The following is a 25,911-nucleotide window of genomic DNA, read 5'->3' as shown; positions in this document are numbered from 1 at the left end:
TCATCTAAACTTAGTGTTATCAGTAACAAAGCATTCTATTGATAGTGTCGGCTAATCAAAATTCGCGAATAGATACAAGCCAGTCGTGAGTTGGAGGCCACAAACTCAACAGTCCTATATCGCACTTGGTTGCTCATCATTTGACTCTATCATCTATATCGCGATATGAGCCACTTGGTTTATCGGTCACCATGTTTATCTGTAACAAGCCACGGTCGCTATCAACGTTTACATGATTGACAAAAGTGCCAAAATATTATCGTGTTGGGAAAGAAGCTATCTTGACATGATAATGAATAAGAACGAGAATTGCGTCATGGGAAAAGTTGGATAAGGAAAGAATTGACACAAAGGAAAGGCAACTTTGATAGGGAAAGTACATGGTATCAATATTTGGCACATGTTGCTGTCCTCCAGTTCTTGCCCTTGATGATCAAAGTTACAGTTTAGGGTAGGCACGTCTCGAGTAATTTGAAATGTGAATGATGATGTGTTGTATCGCCGTCTCTCAAGCCAAGTTGATGTTGCCCATTGAATAATTTTGACACATTCGCTTTATGAAGGAAATCTTCAATGGCTTTGAAGGTATCCACGACTTGTACTTGCCAAACTCAAGAGGGGGAAGACATACGGAATACACTGGAAGGACACGGCTACCAATGCAAATGATTCTGAAGCAGATGCCGCATTTTCCTAGCGCTTTCCAGCAGCCGCTCTCAGAACATCCGTTCCTTACAATTAATCACTTTCTCATACTGCTCCTTCTTGGTGTTTGCTGGCTCCTTCCAAAATCCATTGCTGACGTGGCTGCGTATGTCGCTGACGTCAGCTGACCGGGGAGCTCTTACTCGACGCCTAATCCGCTAACGTGAGCTCATGAAAGTTAACAGTAGCAGATTTGATTTAACTACAAGGGAGCTTGACAACCCCAGCTTGCTTTGCGCCCTGCGTTTTCCAATATTCTAAGCGCTTGGAATCAGCCATGAGATTGCTGTACGCTGTCCCCGCGACTTGTGCGCTCATTTACCGCGCCAAGAGCAGAAACTCTTTGACGCCCGCTGGCATCTTCGCTGCGACTCTGACAGCTATTGCCCACGCATATCACCCATGGAATCTACCATTTGCACTCCTATGCATCTTCTTCCTTGCTGGGACGCGTGTTACACATGTGAGTTGCGCCCGCTACAACATAAAATACCCCTATTCTAACAAAATTTCAGATCAAAGAGGGAATCAAGGCCGATTATACCGTTCGTTCTAAGGGCACGTCTGGGGGAGAAGGGCCTAGAACACACGTTCAAGGTAAGCGCTTGGGCATATTCGTCTCCATCACATAGCTGACACTTCTATAGTCCTCGCCAACAGCTTGATGGCCTCTGTCCTCTCCCTCCTCCACGCAAACCAGCTACGCAAACGAGAAGCCGCATTCGCCGATCCCAATACCCCGGATCCTACGGGATCACTATGCTTTTCATGGGGCGGTGACCTTCTGGTCATTGGAATCATCGCCAACTATGCGGCCGTTGCGGCCGATACCTTCAGCTCCGAGCTTGGCATTCTCTCCTCAGGACAACCCCGCCTCATCACATCACCGACTCTACGAAAGGTGCCTCGCGGAACAAACGGTGGTGTTACTCTACTAGGACTGGGTGCAGGTCTGCTGGGATCCATCATTATTGTCACTGCCTCTATGCTGTTTTTGCCATCATGCACAGAAGAGTCAGCTCAGACGCCCGCAGGTGGTGCACCATGGACGATGCTGGAGCGCCGCAAATTCATGGGGTTCATGGTGCTCTGGGGTGGTCTTGGCAGTGTCTTGGACAGTTTCTTGGGAGGCCTGTTTCAACGTTCAGTTCGTGACGTACGTTCTGGTAAAATCGTTGAGGGCGAGGGTGGCAACCGGGTGTTGGTAGCCGAGTCTGCTGAGGGTTCTGCAGCGCATCTGAAAAAGGAAGACGTTAAAGAGAAGTCGGACGACTCCGCCATTACAGACGATCACGATGCTCATGCCGAGGTTTACAACCCCAAGGACAAGCACCGCAAGTCAAGTTTTGGAGATCAACGACCATCGCGGACCATTGAGAACGGGTGGGATCTTCTGGACAACAATGATGTCAACTTCCTCATGGCGGCTATGATGAGCGTCGGCGGCATGGCGGCTGCAAGCTGGTACTGGGACGTGCCCATCCAGAGCGTCATGGGTGTGTAGTGACACAAGTAGCGACGTCATTTTGAGGGTCAAGTACAAAATTTTGAACTTGGCCCTTTTTTTTGCCAAGACAAATGAGAATAAAGTGATGTAAAAAGGAACCCGCTGCTCAATCTGGTAGGTCTTGATCCATCACGAGATTTAAACCACCGTTACCCGTTGCCACTGGATGGTGTTGAACTGCGTCAAGATACATAAATTTTGAACGACTCGAGCTTGGCACGGTCAAGCCCCGGTGAAGGTCCGTCACACCCCGTCAATCGCCCCGCCGGGTCTCGGCGTGAATCGCAACGTATCGGGGCATCAGACCCGGAGTTGATCCCGAGGTCCCAGGTGCCTGAATTCTTCATCAATGCGACAGTCCAATGCGGAACCGGCAGATTCTGATTTAAAACCCGGAACGATATCTCCTCAACAAGTTGGTCCAACCTCATTCGCGCGTCCAATTATCTAGACGTGATTCCATCACCCAATTCCCCAGACTTATGACTGGGAAAATGGGAGGGTGGGAGCGAGGAAAGCCAAACGATTTGCTTTCTTTTTCTGGCGACCCAATGACCTTGAGGCCTTTAGTGATCGAGATTAATTGCTCTTTGCTATCCAGAGATAGCAGATATCGACGGAAACCTGGGGTAAGCCCAGAACCGGGCCAGTTCAAGTTGCTCATTTAAATGTGTAATAGGCTCAGGGTTGAGTCTGATTGGTTCACTGATTTGCAGCAAGTTAAATGGGGATTGCGGGGGCGGCAGATCTCCATCTCGAGGAGGGTGGGACATTGAAGCAGGAGAATTGCCTGTTTGAGTAGTCGTCCAAGTTCAAGTCAAGAAGTACAATCATCACAATTCTCTATATTCTCTTAAACAGTTGAGGTTGAAAGTTTTCGTTTCTGTTTAGGTTGAGGGTATCGTGAATAGAATAGCGGCAAGCGCAAACGTGGCGCAGTTGCCAAACCCCGTATCGTTATCTTACTCGTCGCTCTCGCCCAAATAGAACACAGCTCGGCGAAGAAGGAACGATCTGCGCAGTACGGTTTCCAGAAACCCATCAGCCCATCTCAACAACACGAAATAAAATTTATCCCTTTCATTCCGTTCAGGCTCATATGAAAGCGCCCCATTTGGGTATTATTCTAGGTCTTGGCCTGCCTTATCATTACCATACATTTACTTGAGAGCTTGTCAATTAAAGAGTCGGAAAACGAAGCACCCCTGTATGCCAGGGGTTCTATCTTCTTTTCTGGTCTCGTGCGAGCCGGCCCCGCAAGAAAAGTCTCGAATAATTATTATCGATACCTCAAACTTCGTGGAAGGAGAGTCCAGGTCAAGGGTTCCTCGAAAGTAATTACCACAAGCTCATCATGCATTTGCGCACATACAATTGTGAATAACCTTGCAAAATATTCTGGCTTTGGGTCCCAACATGACTCTGCACCCCAGTCGTCCAGGAACCGTTTGCTACAGCCAGTCGGATTCAGCTCGGGAATAATTGAACCCTGGACTGGGCACCGGCAGAATGGAGTCGTTCCTTCGATTCTAGATCGCTTTTCCAAGGAGAAATGGAAGAAGAGGTGAAGAAATCGAGTGACATGGCCGGACCGACGCTAATCAAAGCTCAATAATAGTTACCACTCAACTGTTCAACCTCATCGCGCATCCCCGAAGCCGGAGTCCTCAGCCGCGCACACTCGTGTCAGGGCTGAGCAGACTGGAGAAGTGCCTGAAAATCTGGAGCATCCCGAAAACTACAAGCAATCTACGGTCTGGGGAAATGGAGGAAACTCACTTCTGCTGAGCGATTTACAGTTCGTCGGCATTGAAAAGGCAGCCAACCAGAAGCCTTGACGTCTGAAACGGCTTTGAAGCCGTCCTACTGAAAGCCCAACGTGAGATAACAGGCATTATGCAGAGCATGCTTGGAGCCAATCAAGGCTGAATGATAAGAGTCGGTGTCTCTCTCCAAGCACGCCTAGTCAACCTCATCACCGACGCCACCCCAAAAAAAGAATACCGTACCCAAGAAGACCAAAGCCACATACACCCGCGCATTGCTGATGTAGCAAGTGCCAAAAAGAAGCGGCGGTAGAAAGGGCACGACTTCCGCCTATGGCGTCGCCGCCCCTGGTTGGACAGGTCGAATAAAGAAGCTGGGCCGTCTTGCCTAGAATAGCATGGTTTTACTGGGGCCCAAGAAACGATTTGGTAACAGATCAGGGACAAACCGGAACCACCGAGGCTGTTGGGACTTCTGAGAGAGTCACAAGCACCAGGTTTCAAGCGGCTCTCGAAATAGCTGGGCCAAGAAGTCTGGGGCTCGCATCTACAGAGGGCTCAGGGCGCATGTTGGTATCTGACGTGCCCTGTGTGCGCCTTTCGCTTCTTGTCTTGCCCAGCACGTACGAATGTGACCCGGGGATCCATGACAGGGCCTGAGCCGAACATTGTCACTGGTTCCTGGGGAATACAAGGATTTAGGCTTTGTCAATATCCACCGCATATTTCCTTTCTGTTATTGATGCGATGAAGAATGAATCAAGTCGAAGAAGGTATGTAAACAAGAACATTATGCTTTACTGATGCGAGGATCGCAGATACCGAACAGTCATGGATCTGAAAATCAGCCTTTACACATCAGACCAGATAAAAAAAAAGCGTTATCATTCAGAAATCCAACAATCGCCAGGCTTTTTTCCTTCTGTCACCCACTGAGAGGCACATGTCCCACCCAACCCCAGAATCTTTGCCCACGAAGGCGCGGGCACCATTAGATAGTCTCGATGCTCAAGAGTGGGAGAAGTTTGGGGGTTCAATTTCCGGGGGACAAGGTACGGAGGTGCGTCGGAAAGTTGTCCCTATCTATGGTTCGCAACAGAGAAAACTTATCGATTCAACGAACGATATGAAGATATTGCTTCGTTGTAACAGAAGACAAAAAAGAGACATTTGATTTTTGGCAAATCAACAACGCTAATGACACACATGGCAGAAGCGTAATGAGCACATACATCACAGCCACCATACCGTTCGTGGCACAGACGTGCAAGCATACACGCAATTAACTCAACCTTTAACTGTTAATGGATCAATGTCGCGATAAGACGTTGGGTCAATTAGTTGCGGCTCACTGGGTCTTGTATCCCCTGATCAGAGTCACGACTCCGTAAGCGGAGTAAAAGCAGTTGATATCCGCCTCCTATTGTCAGACAATTGACTATTCAACAGCATTGAGCCGGCACTGAGCCGAATTGTCGTCAAACGACGCCGTAAAAATCACCGAGCCAACCTCTCCGGGCCGGTGTTGGTTAGATAGGACGTCGATAAAAAAAGCACCGCCATATGCCGCTGGCGATCCCAGCCGAGCGGCTGTGTCAAATCGAATAGACGTTCCGCACACCCTACACCCACCCCTCTCAGTTCACTCCGCCGAAGCCGCCCCCGTTATGTCATACGCATTCAGTGATATCCAGCACAAGACGGCTATGCCCTGAGAGTTTCGTCAATGCCGCCCAATAGGTGCATTGTCGCTGGAAAGGAACAAATCGAGATCTAAACAACAGGGAAGCGGGTTGTACCATGGCTCATCGTTGCTGTATTTTTTTTGTGGTTAGAGGATCATGTACTGTAGCGAGAGTTTACTTTGAATAAACAGTGGTTTTTTTGTGACGACGACGTGCTGAAGAACAGACGATCCTTGGTAGAAATCAAGTATCTCCCCTGTGCATGCAACTTGAACGCCACCCCCCTCCCGAAACCCTGCCTCGCACCAATTATGGTTTCTGACGATAGTCAACAACCCCACACCTCTGAAAGCCGGTAACAGCCACGCCCCTGCATCCGGCCGCAGGGAATCCTTATCTTTGGGCGGATGAGAGACACTCAACTTTCTTTGACGGCTCGAATCCGTAAACATAAAACCCGCCGTGCCCCAGCCTTCTAAATGTTCATTTTCGATCATCCTACACATTTCCGTTTAATTGTTTGATACATTTGTATCTCAATACCTTATCTCTTCTTTCAGTTCTATTTCATCCTCAAAAACCACATTCACAATGGTTCGTTCCATCAACAATGCCGCTGGACCACTATCATGTTGACTAACACGGATTTCAGGCTGCTCCTATTACCTCAAGGACGGAGACTCTCCAGAAGTATCTCAAGCTTGATCAGAAGGGTATGATCATGGCTGAGTACGTCTGGGTTGATGCTGAGGGTGGCACTCGATCCAAGTCCCGAGTAAGTTTAAACTTTTCCTGTTGAACGTTGGCGATCGCACCTTCCTTTCCCAAGAGCCCAGGAATAGGACGGGCCGCAGCCGCAAGCCGAAGGCGCATGGCATCGGCCCCGGCCGATGTTATTGCGCTCAGGCAAGGAAGGAAGGAGCGAGGATGCGATATCCATTCAACGTCTATCAAATATCGAATTGTTTGTTGACCACCTGGCAGACTCTCCCCGAGAAGGACTACAAGCCCGAGGACCTTCCTGTCTGGAACTTCGACGGTTCATCCACAAAACAGGCCCCTGGCGAGAACTCTGATGTCTACCTCCGACCCTGCGCCGTCTACCCCGATCCCTTCCGTGGATCTCCCAACATCATTGTCCTGGCTGAGTGTTACGACTCAGATGGCACTCCCAACAAGTACAACTTCCGTCATGACTGTGTGAAGGTCATGAAGACATACGCCGACGAGGAGCCTTGGTTCGGTCTCGAGCAGGAGTACACTCTTCTCGGATCTGATGACAGACCTTATGGCTGGCCCGCTGGTGGTTTCCCTGCTCCGTGAGTCTTCCACTCCCTTGTTTTGAAGCCGCTTCTAACAATCTTGTAGCCAAGGCGAGTACTACTGTGGTGTTGGAACTGGCAAGGTCGTCCAGCGAGATATCGTTGAGGCCCACTACAAGGCCTGCTTATGTAAGTAAATCTGAAAGGGAAAGACGCGGTAGAGGTCCGGTTGCTGGCTACGGCTGGTTTCCTGGCCGCACCGGCGAATATCCAACACTTGATCCCCCGAAAATTTCTAACACCTTAACAGACGCCGGTATCCAGATTTCTGGAACAAATGCCGAGGTCATGCCTGCCCAGTGGGAGTACCAGGTTGGTCCCTGCACTGGCATCGAGATGGGTGACCAGCTCTGGGTTTCTCGCTTCTTCCTTCACCGCGTCGCCGAGGAATTCGGCGCAAAGGTCTCCCTGCACCCCAAGCCAATAGCCGGTGACTGGAATGGCGCTGGACTGCATTCAGTGAGTCTTTCTGATCATTTTGAGCCAGAAATCATTTGATTTGGCCAAGAATTGAAGGAGTTGTGCTAACCTTTATATCAGAACTTCTCCACCAAGGCCATGCGCGAGGAGGGCGGCATGAAGGTTATTGAGGAGGCCCTGAAGAAGCTCGAGCCTCATCACGTCGAGTGCATTGCCGAGTACGGCGAGGACAACGACCTCCGCTTGACTGGTCGCCATGAGACCGGCTCGATCGACTCATTCTCCTGGGGCGTTGCCAACCGTGGCACAAGTATTCGTGTTCCCCGCGAGACTGCCGCCAAGGGCTACGGTTACTTCGAGGACCGTCGTCCTGCTTCCAACGCTGACCCTTACCGGGTCACCAAGGTGCTCCTCCAATTCTCCATGGAATAAAGCGTGTTTTGATCAGGCGATTTTGCCTCATGGTTTACGGCGTGACGGTATGGGAAACTATTTGATTATATAGATAGCATGAGAAAGGGTCCCAAAGAGATCCAGTAATGACAAGAATCAGTGAAACAAGTCAAAAATCTTTCATCTATGGTGCATACATCCGGTCATCTGATGCAAAGTGTTCATCGTATGCAACACATCTTCAAACAAACAAGACGTGTTTATGCCCTAACTATCCATCAAACCACCCGATGTCAGAATACCTACGGAGAAACGGGTAATTATGTCTTGTCGTGAAGTCTTGATGCGAGTGTCGACATGTCGTCAAATCAAGCATGGCCGTACGTGCCTCCTGACAAAAAAAAGCCAATCGGTTACCCCGCCTCGCCCGTCGGAGAATTTAAGGTTATTAATGCCACGCGAGAAATGGACCCACTAACCGTCTTGACCACTAAAGGTTGGGAAGGAGGCCTCAGGGTATCAGAAAATTGGCCGCTGGAAGCATAAGAGACGAAATCAGTTGATCAACTTATGCTACTTAGACTATGCTCTTTAGGCTATTTATTTTTGTAACCTAAAACACGCCGGAGACCAACATGCATCCTCTACAGAGCCATATTCGTCGGAGCGGAGAGACCTACGAAAACTGATTCTGTCAATAACATGATGCCAGTTGCAGGATCACATTGGCCGGGCGCCCCTTTGCGATGCTTTGCACGACGGTTTGGCCATTTGGGACGGCGGGACGATTCGATTGGCCTTTGCCAATATTATCCGTCGATATGAGAGTTTGGGGATTGGATTTCGCTTGCCACCGTACCTCCTTCCCTTTTCCGTTGCCAATCTCAAATTACATGGGCAATTGTCAGATCTCACTAGAGATCCTCACGGGCTAAGGTAACTCTGAGAGTGTTGGAACAAAGAAACATACTGCACCATGTCCTCATTCTGCGTATCGGGAGAGTGCCTTATAGAAAGCAGAGAAGCGGTAATCTGATGAGGAACATGTCGCATCGAGCTTGTTTTCGATCTCTCTCAGCGTCCTTTGAGGTCAGCCATGTACGTGATCATGTGGGTTTCTATATAGTTTACAGATGTTTAGTAACATAAAAGTAGGCAATTCGAAAGTAGTAACAGTATTGGCACTAATCTACGTTCATGACTGTAGGTCCTATAATGTAACCTTTTGAATTCAAGTTTGTTCGGGAGGGTAACAGTAGTCGAAAAATGTTAAAAGAATCTACTCTCTAATCGCTTCCTATGCTTAACTACGATATGAACCTCCAACACTTGTCCTGCCATTCTACTAACATTTTCATACCCTGATAATCCAGCTATTCGTGTGACTTCGTTGCGATCGATAACGTCTTTCATCTGATGCGTGATCTTGATATACAAGGATGACTTTCACGAAACCAAGCAAGATCTCTTCCTGTCGGCAATACACGGTGCAGCACATCTCCTTATTAACAGTGGCTGAGTGTTCATTCCAGAGGTCGATTATCGTTACAGCCTATTGGATATCCACGATTCGACCCAACATACTTATATATGAGTTAAACACTTTAGCGGCTATAAGCGCCAGTACTGTATTGGAAGATCGAAGTAACCCCGTCCACACTTTGCGAGAAACAGTGAAGCTCTCACAGCCGGCTTTCTTGTCAACTTGATCACTACGAGCTTGGCCAGAACTTTGGGATATGAACCAGAGGAGCAACACTCCTACGAAACTATATTAAGAAATGGCACAAACAGACGGTGATCCGATCAATATTGTCAGGTCTCGCTCAGGGGCTGATAACGCTATTCACATTAATCAACTAGTTTACTCCAGTGGTTTCTTCGCTTGAATGTTTCAAGGGGCAGAATAACACCGTTTGACAAACCAGCCTCACGACCGAACTCAATATTGAGACTTTATTCCACATATGAAACTACAAAACGTTAGTGTCTGTAGCAATCTTATCCCAACGTTTATAGAATCAAGAGTTAGGTGTTTGACCTGTTAGGTAAGTGGCAAAAGGAACGCCAAATGTATGATAGACGAATATGACATTAATATATCGTCGGTAGGGTTCCAACCTAGGTCGAACGTTTTGTAGTTCTGTAGATGATACAGGGAGATGAATCGAGGCTTCTTGGAAGCAACATAACTTCATTATTGCCATTATCATCATCATGGCGTCTCTAAAACCTAACGAAATCGAGATAGTAGATGCCCCCAAGCCTACTACTGCACCCCCAAGCCCTCTAGAAGCATCAACCAAACTCTAAGTGCCTTTATTACCCAGTCTGTCCCTCTCCCTGGCTACTAGGTAGCAGAAACGTTAGCCTCCTAAGTCTTAGGGCATAAAAATAAATAGCCTAAAGGCTATAGCTTTAGTAGCATAAGATATCCTAATAATTTCGTCTCTTATGTTTTAATCGGCTAACTTTTCTGACACCCTGAGGCCTGGCTCTGACGATAATGACCCCCAGGACCAGTCTTAGATTATGATTCTGCTCTAACTACAACAGACACTCCTCTCCCCTGGCAAACTTTGATAAGATGAATGTGAATGCACCTTGAGAATGTTTCTCCTCTGCAATAATGCAGTATATTTAGAAATGTAAGCTGTGAATGTATAAGTGATTGATACTTCGATCAAGATTCAGCAGGTACTTGTATGCCTCCTGGCTTTGGACGGAAGGCCGATAAGGCTTGGCGGAAAGAGAGTACTTCAGATAGTTCATGGTAAGAGACTGCGCTTCGAGAGTCTTGTTTGACACGCCTGTCTTAAGTGTGATATTCTTTAAATCCTCATCCTCAACACGAGAGAGGTAGTCGGCCAACGACTCGGATCCGTTCAGTTCGACGTAAGGTAGATAGACGTTGAAGCCTCTGGGATGTCGGATGGCGATCACTCGATACTCAGGTGGGATGTTCCTGTCAGTTACGTCGCGAACGCTACCTCGAAATGACTTCTTCGAATCCTCGTCGACATGCTCATCGTCGTCAGAGGGGTGTTTCTACGAGCCGGTGATAGATTTGAAAAGGTCAGACTTCGCATTGCACAGGCTGCGGATTCGCTCCTTGTAATCTTGATTGTCTTCATGATTGTCACGTTCTTCCTGGGTGCGACAGAACAGTTCGAATTTTGTCTCGGATAACGGACGGGCCAATTCCGAGCAATTCTCATTGAGATACTGAAACGGTACCTTCCGTGAGAATGACTTCAAGAGAAGTTGGAAGAACGTTTCAAAAGCCGGAGTCTGATCCACGGGCGCTGACCGCGGTTCGAAAACAGCGTTGGCAATGGTGACAGTGCAAGTCTCGCCAACCTGAGGAAACAAATCCATTTGACAACCAACCTTGACGATGAGCGCATCCATGTCCTTTTCGGATAATGCTTGAAAAGTGTAATTTATGATGGAAACCTTATTATCAGGTCCTATTCGGCAAGAGGGACGATAGCTACCCGGAACTCCTTGTGGGACATCTGGTCGGCGACCTTTTCTTGGATGAACTGCTCCCAAATAATACTGCAAATGTTGTGGATTAGGTGCTGAGGGGGTCGCTTTCGGCCACTCGCGATTATAGCACTTTCCACATTTCGTGCTACGCCCATGGTTTCAGCATTGATGAAATCCGCCTCGGCAGTTTGACTGTCTCCCCGCGCGCGACTTTTCTTCAGCGACGCGTGAAAAGCACCCCGAGCCGGATAAGTCTCTTGAGGAGTACTGTTCTGGTGCCAAACCCGCATTTGACCCTGTCGTGGTTACCCTCAAGGCAAAGGCTGCTCAGTTTCGTCTACCGCGAGGCATCCTGAACAAGTTGACCTCCCTGAGTGACACACGCGCTTCCAAGCAACTCCGAACTATTCGTGACGAGCTTAGCAAGAACACTCTTGAGATCAAGTTGCTTGTGCCTGGGCACAAACTCATGTTTGCCGAAGGGTTTACCGACATCATCAACGAGTACAAGAAGTTAGATGCCGGACGGAAATTGGCACTTATGTGAAGTGAGCCATTCTCGATGTCTGAAAGGAACTCTGCAGCATCTTCACCAAGAGTCATGCTTTGAAGTGCTTCGTGGTGCAGTTTCGGATCGTGTTTAGTTTCGGGGCGAGTCCGGTGCAAAGTTGAGAACTTCCAACATGGAGAAGAGGAGGGGAAAATAGTACGGGGCAGGTCGAGCGATGTTTCTTCACAGGCAGCAGTGAGTAAAACAAAAACAAACAGCATCGGGGCCTCTGAGGTTTAGGCATAATCGCTTTTTTGTTGCAGGCAGCCGTCGACGGGCAGTGCATTACAGTGCCACAACAGGCAGCGGCGAAGTTCACATGAATATAGCAGGTTTCCAAATTCATGCACCTAGCTCTGGGGATCACCCTCATCATTGCTATAGGTCGTATTTTGAGATAGCTCTCACCGATTCGAATAATGGGTCATTTAAAGAATCTTACCACTCGCTGAATGCTACCCGTGTGGTCTTGATCGACCAAGCATTATGCAGATAATCGAGAAGTATACGACTCAAGATACAAAGGGATTATAAACATAAACACCTAAGCAGTCTAGCCTAAATAGCATAAATTAATCTACTAGTTTCGTCTCTTATGCTCCTAGCGGTTATCTTTTCTGATCCCCTGAGGACGCCCTCCTGATTCTCAGCTTCCTTCTCAGGACAGTTGCACTTGTCCGGTTCATTACTAGCTACACAGATTATCTGGTATGGGCTGTCGTGAATTCTTGTTAGATCTGCCAATGTCGTCTTTGGCGGTGCGCTTGAGGTTTGGCGGGTTGGCTAGGTTGGCCGAGATAGCAGGAGGATCGGGGGCCTTATTGCCGTTAGGTATGGGTGGAAGAATCAGCACATCCACACATAACGTTTTCCTCTTATTGCTAATACTCTCATTGAGGTAAGCCTATCTTCGTGTCTTTCCTTACAACGCATTTTTAACTGCATTCATTCAGATACCAATAAGCTCAAGTTTGAGCTCGTCGACGTCAAGGGTCACTATCTCACCTCCGATTGGTCCATCAAGGGTACATACACCATAGTTGATATGGTTGAAAAGGCTGTTGTCGCTCTTAGGGAAGAGCTTCAAGTCCAACAAGAGTCTCAGGTTGGGGAAACGATAGTACCATTAGTTGTAATACCTACGTAATGTATCGTAATTTGCCTATCAAGCTGGCTGAGGACGAGAAGAAGAAGGATGAAAAAGAGACGCCCAGCAAGGAAGAGAGTAAGAGCTACAACTGCCACGAAGTTGAGCATCTTTCCCACCAGTACAGACACCGAGACCAGCAGTATGGATCTCGTCCAGGTTTAGGAGGCAAAGGTAAATAAACTAAGAACATGCCTAGTATTCCATAAATCGATGTTTTTCTTTCATCCCTTATCATATTGGCAGCCGAGTCTCTTGTTGTCGCCGAATGGTCCTCAAAGTTGCAGAAAGCTTATCACTCCTTGCATAAGAGACAAGATAGTCTACTCATTTTCCTACACCCTAAACTTAATCTTAGGCTATTCATGTTCTGTATCATAAGTTTAGGTCTTGAGTCTTCTGATGTCCCCTTGCGATACAATCTTTGTCCCCAGTATTTCTGAAGGGAGCTCTGTTGGGTTGGGCGTTCAGTCAGCTGAGCAACACCAAGCCATCCACTCTTCTCCCAAGGACCTTGGAAACAGAAAGAACCTAGATGAACAGTATGGGTAGTGTTTCCCCCTGTCTTGCTTCTCAAGGAGGTTCACCTTTTTTGCCTAGTATGTACTGTAGCTTGGGCAGCATTGTATGTATTATGTTATTGGAGGTCTAACAGCCGTAGGGTATTCTCAAGTGATTCGAGAAGAAGAGCACTGGAGTTATTTTCGGCAAGGAGAAAACTTACTGTCGAACCCCATGTTTGCACATAAGGTTTTACCTCATTTGCCTTTTCTCTTCTCATTTTTACGAGGATGGTTCATCAACTCAACAATATCCCTCTGGCTTCACCTTCTAAGCTTACCTTCTTCAGTTACTTCGGATTGAAGGACACTATTTCTGCATTCCTCTTTGTTTCAATACACCAATCCTCTGTGTCTAATACTGAATATCCCGATATCGAGACATTACGCTAGATCAAAGTCTACAGGCTGTGATCTTGATGCGGAATCGTAACGTGCAAGAGGGTTCCACCCATTGACCCCTTTAGTCTTACGATACTAAAGGAATAGTCTAAAAAGAGTGGTCTAAATAGTCTAAACATCTACTAATTTCGTCTCTTATGCTTCCAGTGGTAGATATAACTGATACCCTGAGGTCAACAAACCTCGACATGGTGTAAGTGGGCCGTACGGATATTTCTGCAGATAACTGTACTTATCTATAGTGGGACTGGACTTTTTTTCTTGATGCTTCAAACAGGACCTCCCTCAATCTTGCTCGATCACCTTAATATTGGTTTGATACCCCAAACTTCAAGCGCAATGGCTCCCCTGGAAGAATCTGGAGACCAGTTCTCCGTGCTTCCGGTCAAGATTCTCGCGACATCATCTTACCCAGAGACCGCCATTCATGAGATTCGCATACGCAAAAATGCGCCCAAGATCCCAACCGCCAACGATTCGCGAAGTCTATTCCTCAAGAACATTCCCGCGGACAGCACAGAACCTCACTTTCGCTCAATTTTCACGCAGCTCGTAGGCGCCGGCCGATTCGAGACCATCACCTTCGAGAACGAGTCGCGCACAACGTTGGTTGTTGATCCTGAGCAAGCCACAAAGGTCGCAGGTTTCGCAAAGAAGAGAAAGCGAGGAGACGTTGAGGCCGAAGAGAGGGAGCGCGAGGAGGAAGCTGCGCAACTACCGCAGATCTGGTTGCGACGTGTCCAGCGCAGCAGTAGCACGGCAGTTGTGCTTCTAGCAGACGAGAAGAGTGTGCAATTGGTACTCAAGGCTATCTCGAAACTACAAAAGAACAAAAAGTATCCTACATGGGGCAACGATCTGTCCGACGACGTCCCTGATCTCGGTTCTGAATGGATCGCATCACATCTACAATTGTCGCGCGTTGACAAGACTGCGACACAAAAGGCTGTGCACGCCTTCTTTACATCATTCAACCGCAAGGAGAAGGAAGCTGTCGAGCTGGCCAAGAGACTGCGCAACGAGCCTGATGAGGATGGTTTTGTTACAGTGACTCGCGGCGGCCGAGCAGCTCCCGCCAGCCGAAACGAGGCCGAGGAAGCCAAGCGCAGGATGATCGAGAGGGAAACCAAGAAGAAGTCGGAGCTCAAGGACTTCTATCGCTTCCAGATGAGAGAACGACGCAAGGCGGAGCAGATGGCTTTGCTGAAGAGGTTCCAAGACGACAGGAGAAAGGTAGATGCGATGCGGGAAAAGCGAGGCAAATTCCGGCCAGAAACTTGAAGTTGTCTAATTCAAGGGTTATTAATGTAAGTCACAATCGAGTGTTTTACTTTTTTCTTTCATGATGACGTCGCGGGGCCATCGAAGCATGATGGGGTAGCGAGGCCTCTGGCCTCCCATCTGGGTGCCGAAAACGACCGCGTAACAATCTTCTCAATTTTGTCTGAAACGCACATTTTTACTTTTGTTATTGAGTCTACTGGCGAATCACCGCTGACGAGATTAGTTGTCTGTGTTACATAAAACTTGAATGTCCACATATTTGCAGGACTGATTCAAATCATCTCCGTATTGACACCGAATTCGCGTATCTGCGAGTCAACATGCCCAGTCGCTCATGGTGATTACGCCATCACGACCCGACGCAGGGTTTTCTATCCACCGCTTGGATCAACAATGAGCACGCTCCTACCGGTTGTGTCGGATCCTAGGGGTCCTCGAGGCCAAGTACGGAGACGTTGGGCAATAAGGGCGAGGCTTTCGGGCCTTTGGTTTCTACCCAATATTTTTTTTTCTTTGTAACACTCTCGGGCCAAGATGATATCAAGGCGGGCAATGCGGGGTGTACCCTGTCAAGACAAGGGGAGAGATGAAAATATAGATTCAGGCTTCAAAACTCGATCAGGGTCCACTGTGTTTGAGATTTGTTTAAGTGACTATCCATTGTGTCATACTTTTGGTTCGTGTCGTATCGTGTATACAGGCATGTAAACAAAAGCAACAACCTGGCCAAGTACACTATCACCATACATCATGGCCGTTTTTGTGACCTTGTTACTGTTGTCAACTGTTGATATAAACATGGATGTTTGTTTGGTTTCACCCCATCATGACCCTTCGAGAAGGCGTTCTAGTCTCACGGGCGGAACTTCGGCCTAGGCGATGACCCTGAATAGAACTAGAGATAATAATGTCTTGTAATAAGAAAACGTCTGCGCCTGCATTGCCACCTGTCGAACGTTGTCTTGCTCTAGGTCTACCTGTCAAAAGGATGACCCTGGCTGGCCGCCATCGCTCAGGCCCGCCTCACTTTTCCATGCTTCCTATTGGTTCGGGCATTGTTTACTTTTTCCCCCACATAGCAACCAGCTCTCCCCACCACAACAATTAAAGCAGAGCCTGTATACCTTACCTTAGTTGGACTACAGGACCAAGGCAAGCTTAATTAATTACCGATGCGCAAAGATTGGTGACAAAAAGTCATCATTCAATCTTCAACTTTTTAAAGGGGCAGTCAACGAAGGCTATGTCAGCTCCTCTCACACCACAATGATCGATACCGACAACCTTCGTACAGCTTCGCTGTACATCAATAACCAGCTTCTGTCCAGAGGTCTACTTCGCGATGGCCAGAGCATCGAATTCGCCGGCGTGGCCTTTGATGGCCATGACGCCGCAGCTACAATGGGACGCATCGTGAGCGTTCTAAATGATTTAATACTGAGAAGAGACGTACGTTGTCCCCTACAAGTCTCAGTATCCAACTAACACTCCTCAGCGTGATGCAGAGCATCGCGAATCCTTATCAACGACCATGCGTACCTTGCGCGCTGATAATCTCAAGCATACAAACGACATTGCGCGACTTACAGAGAAACACAACGAGGCCAAGAGGAAGCTCGACATCGCAGAAGCTTCCGAGGCCTCACTCAAAACCCAAATGAAATCCGCCGACGCCACCATTCGCGGGCTGAAAGAAGAACTTACCCGCACAAAGGGACTCGTCGCCCAAACGCGCGCTGCATGTGCGACAGACGTACGCAGAAGAGATCGCCAAATTGATACCCTTAAGAAACAGCTCAACGAAGCTGGACGCGCGCGAGGAGCCCGAGGCAACCCCGTCGTGACATCAATTACCATTACAGGCGATATCGGCGATAAGAGGTCCTCAACACGAGGCGCTAGCACGTCGGCAGAGGATTACGATCTACACAACGAGACAAATGCTTTCCTGGCAAACCTGGCGCAGAATCTTAGTGAAGAAAACGAGGCCATTCTCGTGGTGATGCGAAAAACGATGCAGAAACTCCGAGACATGAGCGGTTGGAGTAATGAAAACCAGGATACCCTTGTCACTCAACAACAAGGATGGCAAGACATGGCTACAGAGCTGGACTCTGTACTGGACCACATGCGAACCATTCTGACGAATCCCTCATTCGTGCCTATAGAAGAGGTCATGGTTCGGGAAGAAGAGATTAGTCGCCTCAAGGATGGATGGGTCAAGATGGAGAGTCGTTGGACAGAAGCAGTTCATCTCATTGACGGCTGGCGAAAACGCATGGCTGCCAACGGACGGCCAATCTGTGACGAAGAGCTTCAAATGGGACTACGACTCAGTCCTGTGAGGGTGAGAGACGTGGAAGAAACAAGACACGCCTCTGGTCTAAGACTATCAGCGGTCGCTGAGGAGGAAGACGAAGATGTGCGCATGAACTCGCCATGCCCATCTCGCTGCGCCCCAAGTGTGCAGCTAGTTCCAGAATCAGAGCCGGAAGATGATGATAACGCCCATGAAAGCGATGCCGAATCTGATTACGACGTACCAATAGAAGATTACGATGTTGACGAGCCTAACGTGCAAATCCTCCAACAATCCACCGCCGCGCCCCTTTACCACCGGGAACAAGAATCTTCACCACTCCCAGAACCCCCTCAACTAAGTCCCCTGAAGGATTCCGCCTCTGCAGGAAACAGAGGCTCTCACCGATCCAAGCAACAAGGAAAGAGGGACTTTACCACGACAGCTGAAGAGGATAACTGGGATCTCCCCATCGAGTCAAACCCACTTCCTATACAATTCAACCCCGATGCTCGAGACCGTGTCTCGTCAAGCTCATCCCTTGAAGAAGCGCTCCTCAGATCATCCAATGCTACTCCCGAGGCACCCTCTACACCAAGTCGACAAGGCTCTCAGCGTAGCGACCAAAACGACGCAAACCAAGGCTCGCCGAACCGTTCACCTCGCCGAACCGCATCTCGTCTTCCTCTTCCTAGGAACGTCGAACCCGCTCCTCAACAGAGTCCTCTCACAATGGCCACCATCGCCGCCAAACTAGCCGCTTCAGAACGTGAGGCTGATGCTGCTCGTGTTCGGGCCAAACTTCGTGCTGCACGAAGCACCCGCGGTGTCCAAAAACCCAAAATCGCCTCATCCCAACCTGAACCCCAAGCTGCTGATCCTCCAGCCAAGGAACCAGAGCTTAAAAGAAGCGATGTTGAGAATGTGGATCCTGTAAAGAGGGACCCCGTACCGGCTGATGAGTTGAAGCCTGAGAAGCGACGCCGTGCTCGCAGAACGAGCAAGAAAACGTCACGGCGGAGGAGCACGCTAAGTCCGTGGGAACTCGAAAGCTTGATGAATGGAAACGTACAATAATAAATTGCCTAATATGTCGAAACCTGGGAAGCCTAGTGGGTAGCAGAAGAGTTGGCCTTTCAAGTCTTAGGGTATAAAAAGTACCTAGTATAAGAAGACTAGTCTAAGTAACATAAGCTGGCCTAATGATTCTGTCTCTTATGTTCCTAGCGGTCAATGTTTCTGATACTCTGAGGAAACCCTATGGCAAAGGCCTGGCGTTTGGTGCAGTCATGGGGCCAAGTTCACTACTTTCATTTAGTTTAACGAATACCATTCAAATGCTTCACGTGGAAAGGAGCAAGTTTCAGAAAACACTAGGTAATGAATTCATACATACGGACATCTGATACAGCCTTGTAATATGCCGTTCCTTGTAAGAAGCAATTATTGACCACCAAATTGGGCCGCGAGTATGACTAACTAGTAGCGACCCCCAGACCATCCATTCCTTGGGCACTTAACCCGAACTCCCGAATCAAAATACAAAGCATGATGTGATCTCCTAGCGGTAAAACGTAAAAGCATTCTTTACCTAGTTAAAGGGCAGGGGCTGTGGCAATGAGTGCTGACATGACAGCAACACCACCAAGCGTAGCATATCCTACAACCTCGGCCATACGACGAAGACGCTTGGGCGGCGAAGGTCTGCTGCGTGCGGCCCGTCTGGGTGACAGACATGCGGCCCGTTGAGTAATCAGGGGGGTCTCGGAGGATTCGATAAGCTCTTCCTCATCAACGAGCTCAGAGATTTCCTCAGCCTTTCTCTTTGAGGATTTGGGGGTTTTGGTAGGCTCGTCTGTGACCTTGGCTGCTTCGTCCTTGTTGCTCTCTGAGGCGGTGTTCTCTGAGGCGGTGGGTGCTTGCGCTGCATCCTGCAACGTACAAACTTCTTCGTCGTCGTTTTGCGTAGTCATTGGGTGGGCCAATGTATCAGCGACGGGCTCGTCAACAGCAGAGGGCTTCTTGCTATGTTCCAAATCGAACGCCGTCGAACCATCCGGGGCAGACTCTGCATTGACGGTCTCTGGCTCAACCTGGTGGAAAGGACCTTGAGTAGTTTCGAGGAATCGAGCGCGGGGAGATGTCAAACCAGAAGAGGGCAGTGGGACGACAACTCGGTCGCCTTGTAGGGATTGTAAGTTACTGAACAACTCATTCAGTTGTTGCGTGTGGTCAGGCGGAATAGCTGAGATGTGAGGCAAGGACCATGGAAGTTTGGCTCCAGCATTCAATACCTTGTTGGCTTCCCTAGCAGCAAAGAACTCCAGCTTGCCAGTCTTTCTGCCCATTGTCTCAACTACATCTTTAGACGTGTCGGTTGTATAGTGAGATTGATTTTTAGTCAATTCAGCAATTGAAGGTAGCGGACCAGGTGTTGGCAGAAATTGCTGAGGAAGCCTCCAGAAGTCGTTCGTCTTGGAGTGGTTGGGTTTCAAACCTAATGGTTTGCCGAACGCGGGCGGGTTGAGATCCTTTGTAGTTTCTTCGCCAATGACATTGATCGTTTGCTGTTTGGGGGTGCCAGAGTCTGCACATGTGGCTTGTGCTGAGATGTCGCCGGTTGCTTTTGTGTTGTTATCAGCTGGAGTGGCCGGACCGATCGTGTTCTCTGGGGAACGGTCAAGATAGGTCAGGTAGTCGGGTCTCGCCAACATACCTTCCTCGAACTCATCCTGGTCGTCAAAGCCATCCTCTGCCGACTCAGAATCGTATCTGTCATCGACTTCCATATCGGATGAAGATTGCGAATGAGCCACTGGGAAGTCGTCGTCTGTGCCCTTGAATGTAGACTGGTCCACGTGGGAGTCTTCTCCCATCTCCTCATCTTCGCCGTCGTACATTTCACCTTCTTCATCCTCATCGGTCCAAAATCCAACATCTTTGGAAGGAGTGAAATCGTCGTTAGAGGTCGTACGCTCTTTCAATGCAGGCGGGGGCTGAGGAGCAGCATGTGGGCTAGGCAGCAAAGATTGATCTTCGTCGCAGGTCAAGTCAATTGGCGAATCGTCGAGGAGTGATGCCCCAGGGGCAGCAGGGCGGACTTTTTTCACATGCAGCATCTTGCAGCTGTTTTGTACCTGATCCTCGTCGCTGCTCATGTCTTCGAAGTCGTCAGGTACACGGAAACAGTTTCCGCGGTGCGCAGGGCTAGGATATATGTTAGTTGCATGATATTTAAAATGAATCAGATGAACATACTCCATTGATCCGTACTTGAGAGTGGTCTCGAGTGTTGTGGGTGGGTATTTTTCCGTGCCTCTATCAATAGAAGTGCCAAACATAAGTTTGTCTCCAGTCGAAATTTCTGCCTTTTCGTTCAATTTCAGGAGGATGTCGTTCTTATATGTACCGTGGAGAGAGTCCGTGTCCATTATATAAACTTTCTAGAAAAAGAAGGAATCAGAGGCCATGAAAAGTTTAAGCTGTGATAAAAAGCTTACCTGGTTTTCGGCGTCGAATACAAGGAGGGCATGCTTTCGGGACATGACTGCCGAGTCAAACCATGCGTTGAACTTGCCTGCTTCAAGACATGACTTTCTCTTGCTTGTTCTGCCGATTTGGATTGTGGGATTCTTCTTCGTGAGAAAAACATGACGTTTTTTGAATGTAAAGTCTGGAGGAGGATTCACGCTCGAAAGCGTGATCAAAACTACAAGCATGAGTTAACATAAGAGGCTGGAGAAGCATAGTTGAGCTTTACCTTCGTCGCGATACTCTGGAACCGCCATGTCGATTAGGCTTCCAGATACACTTTGTGGATAAGTTTGTATTATCTTGTTTGCGTATTGCCGAGCGTCTTACATACACCTGGCCTGCAGGGTCAGGAGTGGGCACGCAGTGATAAAGCTTAACGAGTCGTACAGATCAAGAAAAGGAAAAGAAGAAAAAGAGTCGCGATGTTTGTGGAATGAAGAAAAGGGGATAAGAAGAGGAAACAGTTGAAGAAGAAGAAGAAGAAGAAGCAAGGTGCAAGGCAAGCAGCATCAAGGTGATCGGAGAGGTGTTGGCAGGAAGGACTGGGGAGGTGAAATAGAAGTGGGGCAACAGTGTAAGGCACTGCCGTATCAGGCAACAGGTGACAGGCAGATAAGCCGCTTATCGAAGCTACTGGCACCTGGCGCCTGTCGTGGCGGGGCGAAGAGTACCCCCGCTAGGTTAACCTTGATGCTCAGGTTACTCTGTAATATATTCAGAGTGAAAAAGAATTTCAAGCTGGACAGATATGTGCAAGAAGGTGAGTAGCGGGTTGCGGATTTTGAGTATCCAAAGGCAATTATGCTCAAGTTTGGAGGTGCAGGAGTATCATTGACTTAACTAACCCTTGGTTTCAGGGTCCAAGTAGTAGTCTCCCTTTAATGGAGTGGGTCGCACTGTGCCTGCGCTACCGAGACGTCTTGACTATCAAGACGTCTTGGGCTACGATCATGACTAGGATGACAGCAAAACGACTGTTGCCTTTACAAGACGTTATTCAGCCCAGCCATTGCTAAAATGCCAGATGTAATTTGCCAAAGTCCCCGGATATAATTATGAAAGGGTCATAGATGAAGAGATCGAAGGCTTGAATCGTACCAGAATTGTACACCCACTGTATCAGCCACTGCCGAGCTTGATATGCCCAAAAAATGACCACATGACTGTCAGTATGGAGCGATGGGCTCCATTACAAACCCCGCGTCTACAATCATTTCAACCACTGCATCATGGATGAGATGGGTACCGGCGATAAGCCAAAAAGTCCTTGAGTACGGTACTGTTTGTCGTAAGCTCGGTTCCCATTTCAACCCCCCTCGCTTTATCATGCGCTTGTCCTCGAGCCTCTAGGCAATGAGGGGTTGCCTATCTGCACTTCTGGCGGGAACCAACACACACTGTGAAGGTTGTCTGTCACTCAATGGACTACTGCCACATATGAGTCAAATCGCCTCTGTACCTAATGTTAAACGATTACGGTTTCCGTAACGGAATTTGTTATTGTGAGGCAGCCAAGAGCCTGTGGTGTTACCATCAATACTTCGCCAAAGCATCCTTCCCAACATCATACGCCTCGCTTATTCAAGCTGTATTCCGGCTTCTACGCCTTGATTTCTGTGGTCATGGTGTAACTAATCTTAGGAATTTACACAAACTCTCAACGCCACAGTCTGTCCGAGACTTGGCCCAGATGTATTGCTCCCACGACTTGTTAATACAGCATATATCATTCCCAACAAGGGATAGGCAACCTCTTTATTTTTTTTAACGTTGTATAAACCATCAAATTCCCAACAAGGAATGAATAAGGCACAGACATTATTAGACTCGTGCCTCGGAGTTAGTTCCAGGTAAGGTCTTCCACCATTATCCTCCGTCTCCTTTTCGGGGTTCACATCAGCTGTCCATCTACCTTTTCATGGGTAACCTTGTTGGACCGCGGCCTGGCACTCATCGCACCATTTCCGAATTTGAATTGCTGTCTCGTCAGGTATAAATACATTTGAGATATTAGCTCAGATTTACAAGACAACGCGCTGATTGAAGCCATCTTATCATGAAGCGACTAAACGCGTTAAGTGATGATCGATGACGCAAGGGTCAGAAGGTGGAGAGAAGCGGGCGAGTGGAACAAAAAGCGGGACGAAGCACTAACATTCCCTGTCCCTTTTCTGGGGATGCCCACAGATGCTGTCATATGGTATCAAGATTGAGGAACCACATGTGATATGATTTTGGAAACCTCATGAGACTCTGGTAGATAACAAAATGCGTGAAGCCAGAACTGCGTGGACTCAGAGATATCCAGGCACATGAGTCACTAGCCCCTTGCCTATAGCCGTTGTTGCACCTGCATCAGGTACTGGGTCAAGTAAGCTTTGCGCCTAAACATCTCAGGTCGCCACTAAAAGCCCTGGAATTTTTCAGCGGCGCCTGATCCACTGTTCCACAGGGCAGCTCATGCACTTCCGCCACGCCACAACCCGGTTCTCACTGGATTTAAACAAATCTTCATCGCCATCCACATCATTCCTTTCCTTTCCTTCGCTTTTTTTGCTCAAAACTATCACAAGGTGCTACTGTTCCACTAACACCTATCTCCGATTTCTTACTAAACTCGTCCCTCGGATTTCCATATGGACTTTATGCCTCGATACGCCTATAAAACCACACAAACCGCCGTATACCACGCCCATACCAATCGATCCAGGTCCAAAACCATACTTGAGTGACAGAATTTTCACCTCGACGAGGATCACTTGCTGAATAGCTCTTGATACTTCTTGATTACCACAAAACTTGCACACGACCTTGCAGGTTTTCCTCGTCGACTCGCACGAATCTAAGCGCATTTGCGCTCAGCACAACCGACTCCATTTCTGCGCTTCCCCAGTAACCCTCCGCCAAAATGATGAACCACGCTCGAGTCAAGGCCCTCAAGAGTGACGGGAAAACCGTCTCCAAAAAGGCCATCAAGTCAGGCCGCGCTTCGGCTAACCTAACTCCCCATGGCTCCCCTTTCGCTTCGCTTCTTACGTCACCGGCGCATTCCGCAGCTCCCAGTAGGGCAGCCTCTGACGAGAGCGAGGATGAGTTCGAGTACGATGATACCATGAGCATTGCATCCGCAAGCTCTCTGGTCGATACGAACGACGACGGTACCAACACTTTCGACGCCAAAAAGTTTATGGAGGAACTCCAGGATCGCAAGCACAACAACAGCGATGCCCGAACACAACTATTAGAACTCTACATCAAGGTTCTACGACATCGCTTTGCGCCGGCTACTCATGAGTGGCTTGACGAGTCTGCCAATGAACTTGCCGAGCTCTTCGTTCGTGGCGCCAATCGTGGCATGGAAGCTAGAGAGCGACTGCTATACCTCCAAGCGTATCTCCTGACCCTCAGTTCTTCTGAGGAAGTCGACGTTTATGAGCATGGCGAAGGAACTCTCAAGCAGATCATAGCCGATGACGACGATGAAGAGTGCAAGGCATTTGGCATCTATGCGCTGTGCTTTACCGTCCTCTACGGCGGTGGTGGCGAGACAGAGGCTCTCGAGTTGCTTGACTACTTGTACGCCATTATCGAGTCTGATGGCGATAACATCGACTCATTTGATAATGGATTCATTGTCGCAGCTGCCCTGAGAGGTTGGTCTTTTGTTGCCAGCCATGTAGATGACTTCTCTTATGCGGCTACCATGGCTTTGGACGGATTCTACGAACAACTCGACAGCGTCGATGTTGGAGTTCAGACCAACGCTTCTGCCTGCATTGCATTGATCTTTGAATCAGCGCGAAACCACGAGGAGGAGACTGGAGAGTCATGGGATCTCCCTGTCAACCCAGAGAAGCTTACAGGCCGCATGTCAGAGCTTGCCAAGCAGAGTTCCAAATCTGTATCCAAGAAGGATCGTCGCGACCTTCGAGACAGTCTGATCAGCGCCATTACGTCCCTGGAAAAGGGCGTAGGCCCTGGATACTCGTCCGCTGGGTACACTCCCCAAAAGGGCGAACGCCTTGCCTCCAAGCCTAATGAGGATGGTGTTGTCGAGTTTGGGTACCGTCACAAGCTTCGCCTCGGCAATTATGTGGCTGTTATCGATTCGTGGTCACTCTCTTCCCGAATCGACATGATGAGACTTCTTTTCGGAGGTCACCTGCAAAAACACATTTTCGAAAATCCTGTCGTGGCCGAGTGTCTCAGCGACGCCGACTTTACCGAGCAGGGTTCTAGGAAATAAACCCGAAGTATATGTTGCATCCGGGCTTTTTTTATGCTTATAGGTGTTTTGCTGGGGCGTTTTGTTACAGAGATTCAATACCTGGTTGTGTTTCGGTGCATTGAATTGGAGGGTTTGGTCACGGCATGTTGTTCCAAATTGTGCAGCATCTTGTTTGGCAGATACAGAGCTAGATCGAGAACAGTCGGCTAATTTGAGACCTGCTGTCTTTTTTATTTTGAGGGTTTGAAATTAGAGTCTGTTTGCGATTGTCAATAAAGTGTCTTGAAATGGTTTCCTTTTGTCTTGTTTCTTTGGGCATACATTCAAATGGGTTAAGAGATAAGCCTGCAGTTCTCACGCCACTTGGCATAACCCAGATTTCCTTCAACATTATGCGAATATTTTGAGTAATCCCAAAAGGCCGATCGAAGCCCGCTCAGATACTCTGTTACTTGTGGTGAATTTTGCAATTTGTTGATCTGCTTGGTCCAATTGACCTCGTGGTACGATATCTGAGATGATCATAATTGTTGGTCACCTCGACGATCCCCTGCTTACCGCAAACTAAGCCACAATTGGATCCCCGCCAAATCCATTGATGAAACTTGGCATCAACC

General features: G+C 48.4%; 8 protein-coding genes across 8 annotated transcripts; 6 read left to right on the top strand and 2 right to left on the bottom strand.

The window, feature by feature from the left end:
• Positions 1-982: 982 nt before the first annotated feature.
• Positions 983-2,209, top strand: FGSG_10265 (uncharacterized protein; the record flags this gene model as incomplete). The annotated part of the gene is made up of 3 exons (XM_011320916.1): positions 983-1,168; positions 1,221-1,302; positions 1,353-2,209. The coding sequence occupies 3 exons, from the start codon at positions 983-985 to the stop codon at positions 2,207-2,209; spliced, it is 1,125 nt and encodes a 374-aa protein (XP_011319218.1).
• Positions 2,210-6,164: 3,955 nt separating this feature from the next.
• Positions 6,165-7,974, top strand: FGSG_10264 (glutamine synthetase). Its single transcript, XM_011320915.1, has 6 exons — positions 6,165-6,257; positions 6,316-6,438; positions 6,648-6,982; positions 7,032-7,114; positions 7,236-7,444; positions 7,526-7,974. Exons 1-6 carry the CDS (start codon positions 6,255-6,257, stop codon positions 7,835-7,837), a joined length of 1,065 nt encoding a protein of 354 aa, XP_011319217.1. The 5' UTR covers positions 6,165-6,254; the 3' UTR covers positions 7,838-7,974.
• Positions 7,975-10,438: 2,464 nt separating this feature from the next.
• Positions 10,439-11,445, bottom strand: FGSG_10263 (uncharacterized protein; the record flags this gene model as incomplete). The annotated part of the gene is made up of 3 exons (XM_011320914.1): positions 10,439-10,846; positions 11,036-11,212; positions 11,296-11,445. The coding sequence occupies 3 exons, from the start codon at positions 11,443-11,445 to the stop codon at positions 10,439-10,441; spliced, it is 735 nt and encodes a 244-aa protein (XP_011319216.1).
• A 1,105-nt stretch (positions 11,446-12,550) lies between these two features.
• Positions 12,551-13,152, top strand: FGSG_13727 (uncharacterized protein; the record flags this gene model as incomplete). Its single annotated transcript, XM_011320913.1, has 4 exons — positions 12,551-12,671; positions 12,794-12,945; positions 13,011-13,065; positions 13,115-13,152. The coding sequence occupies 4 exons, from the start codon at positions 12,551-12,553 to the stop codon at positions 13,150-13,152; spliced, it is 366 nt and encodes a 121-aa protein (XP_011319215.1).
• A 985-nt stretch (positions 13,153-14,137) lies between these two features.
• On the top strand, positions 14,138-15,851 carry FGSG_10262 (uncharacterized protein; the record flags this gene model as incomplete). Its single annotated transcript, XM_011320912.1, has 3 exons — positions 14,138-14,142; positions 14,192-15,256; positions 15,457-15,851. 2 exons carry the CDS (start codon positions 14,138-14,140, stop codon positions 15,228-15,230), a joined length of 1,044 nt encoding a protein of 347 aa, XP_011319214.1. The 3' UTR covers positions 15,231-15,256; positions 15,457-15,851.
• Positions 15,852-16,499: 648 nt separating this feature from the next.
• FGSG_10261 (uncharacterized protein) lies at positions 16,500-18,609 on the top strand (the record flags this gene model as incomplete). The annotated part of the gene is made up of 2 exons (XM_011320911.1): positions 16,500-16,682; positions 16,729-18,609. 2 exons carry the CDS (start codon positions 16,500-16,502, stop codon positions 18,607-18,609), a joined length of 2,064 nt encoding a protein of 687 aa, XP_011319213.1.
• A 280-nt stretch (positions 18,610-18,889) lies between these two features.
• Positions 18,890-21,537, bottom strand: FGSG_10260 (uncharacterized protein). The gene is made up of 5 exons (XM_011320910.1): positions 21,293-21,537; positions 21,033-21,241; positions 20,791-20,975; positions 20,249-20,739; positions 18,890-20,200 (listed from the first exon to the last, which is right to left on the bottom strand). The coding sequence occupies exons 1-5, from the start codon at positions 21,318-21,320 to the stop codon at positions 19,128-19,130; spliced, it is 1,986 nt and encodes a 661-aa protein (XP_011319212.1). The 5' UTR covers positions 21,321-21,537; the 3' UTR covers positions 18,890-19,127.
• Positions 21,538-23,599: 2,062 nt separating this feature from the next.
• On the top strand, positions 23,600-25,628 carry FGSG_10259 (uncharacterized protein). Its single transcript, XM_011320909.1, has one exon. It carries the CDS (start codon positions 23,975-23,977, stop codon positions 25,310-25,312), a length of 1,338 nt encoding a protein of 445 aa, XP_011319211.1. The 5' UTR covers positions 23,600-23,974; the 3' UTR covers positions 25,313-25,628.
• Positions 25,629-25,911: the final 283 nt, after the last annotated feature.

Source organism: Fusarium graminearum, chromosome 1 (genome assembly GCF_000240135.3).
Source record: "Fusarium graminearum PH-1 chromosome 1, whole genome shotgun sequence".
Taxonomy (NCBI): Eukaryota; Fungi; Ascomycota; class Sordariomycetes; order Hypocreales; family Nectriaceae; genus Fusarium; species Fusarium graminearum.
The sequence above is the reverse complement of the archived record's forward strand: the minus strand, read 5'-3'. Positions and strand labels throughout refer to the sequence as shown.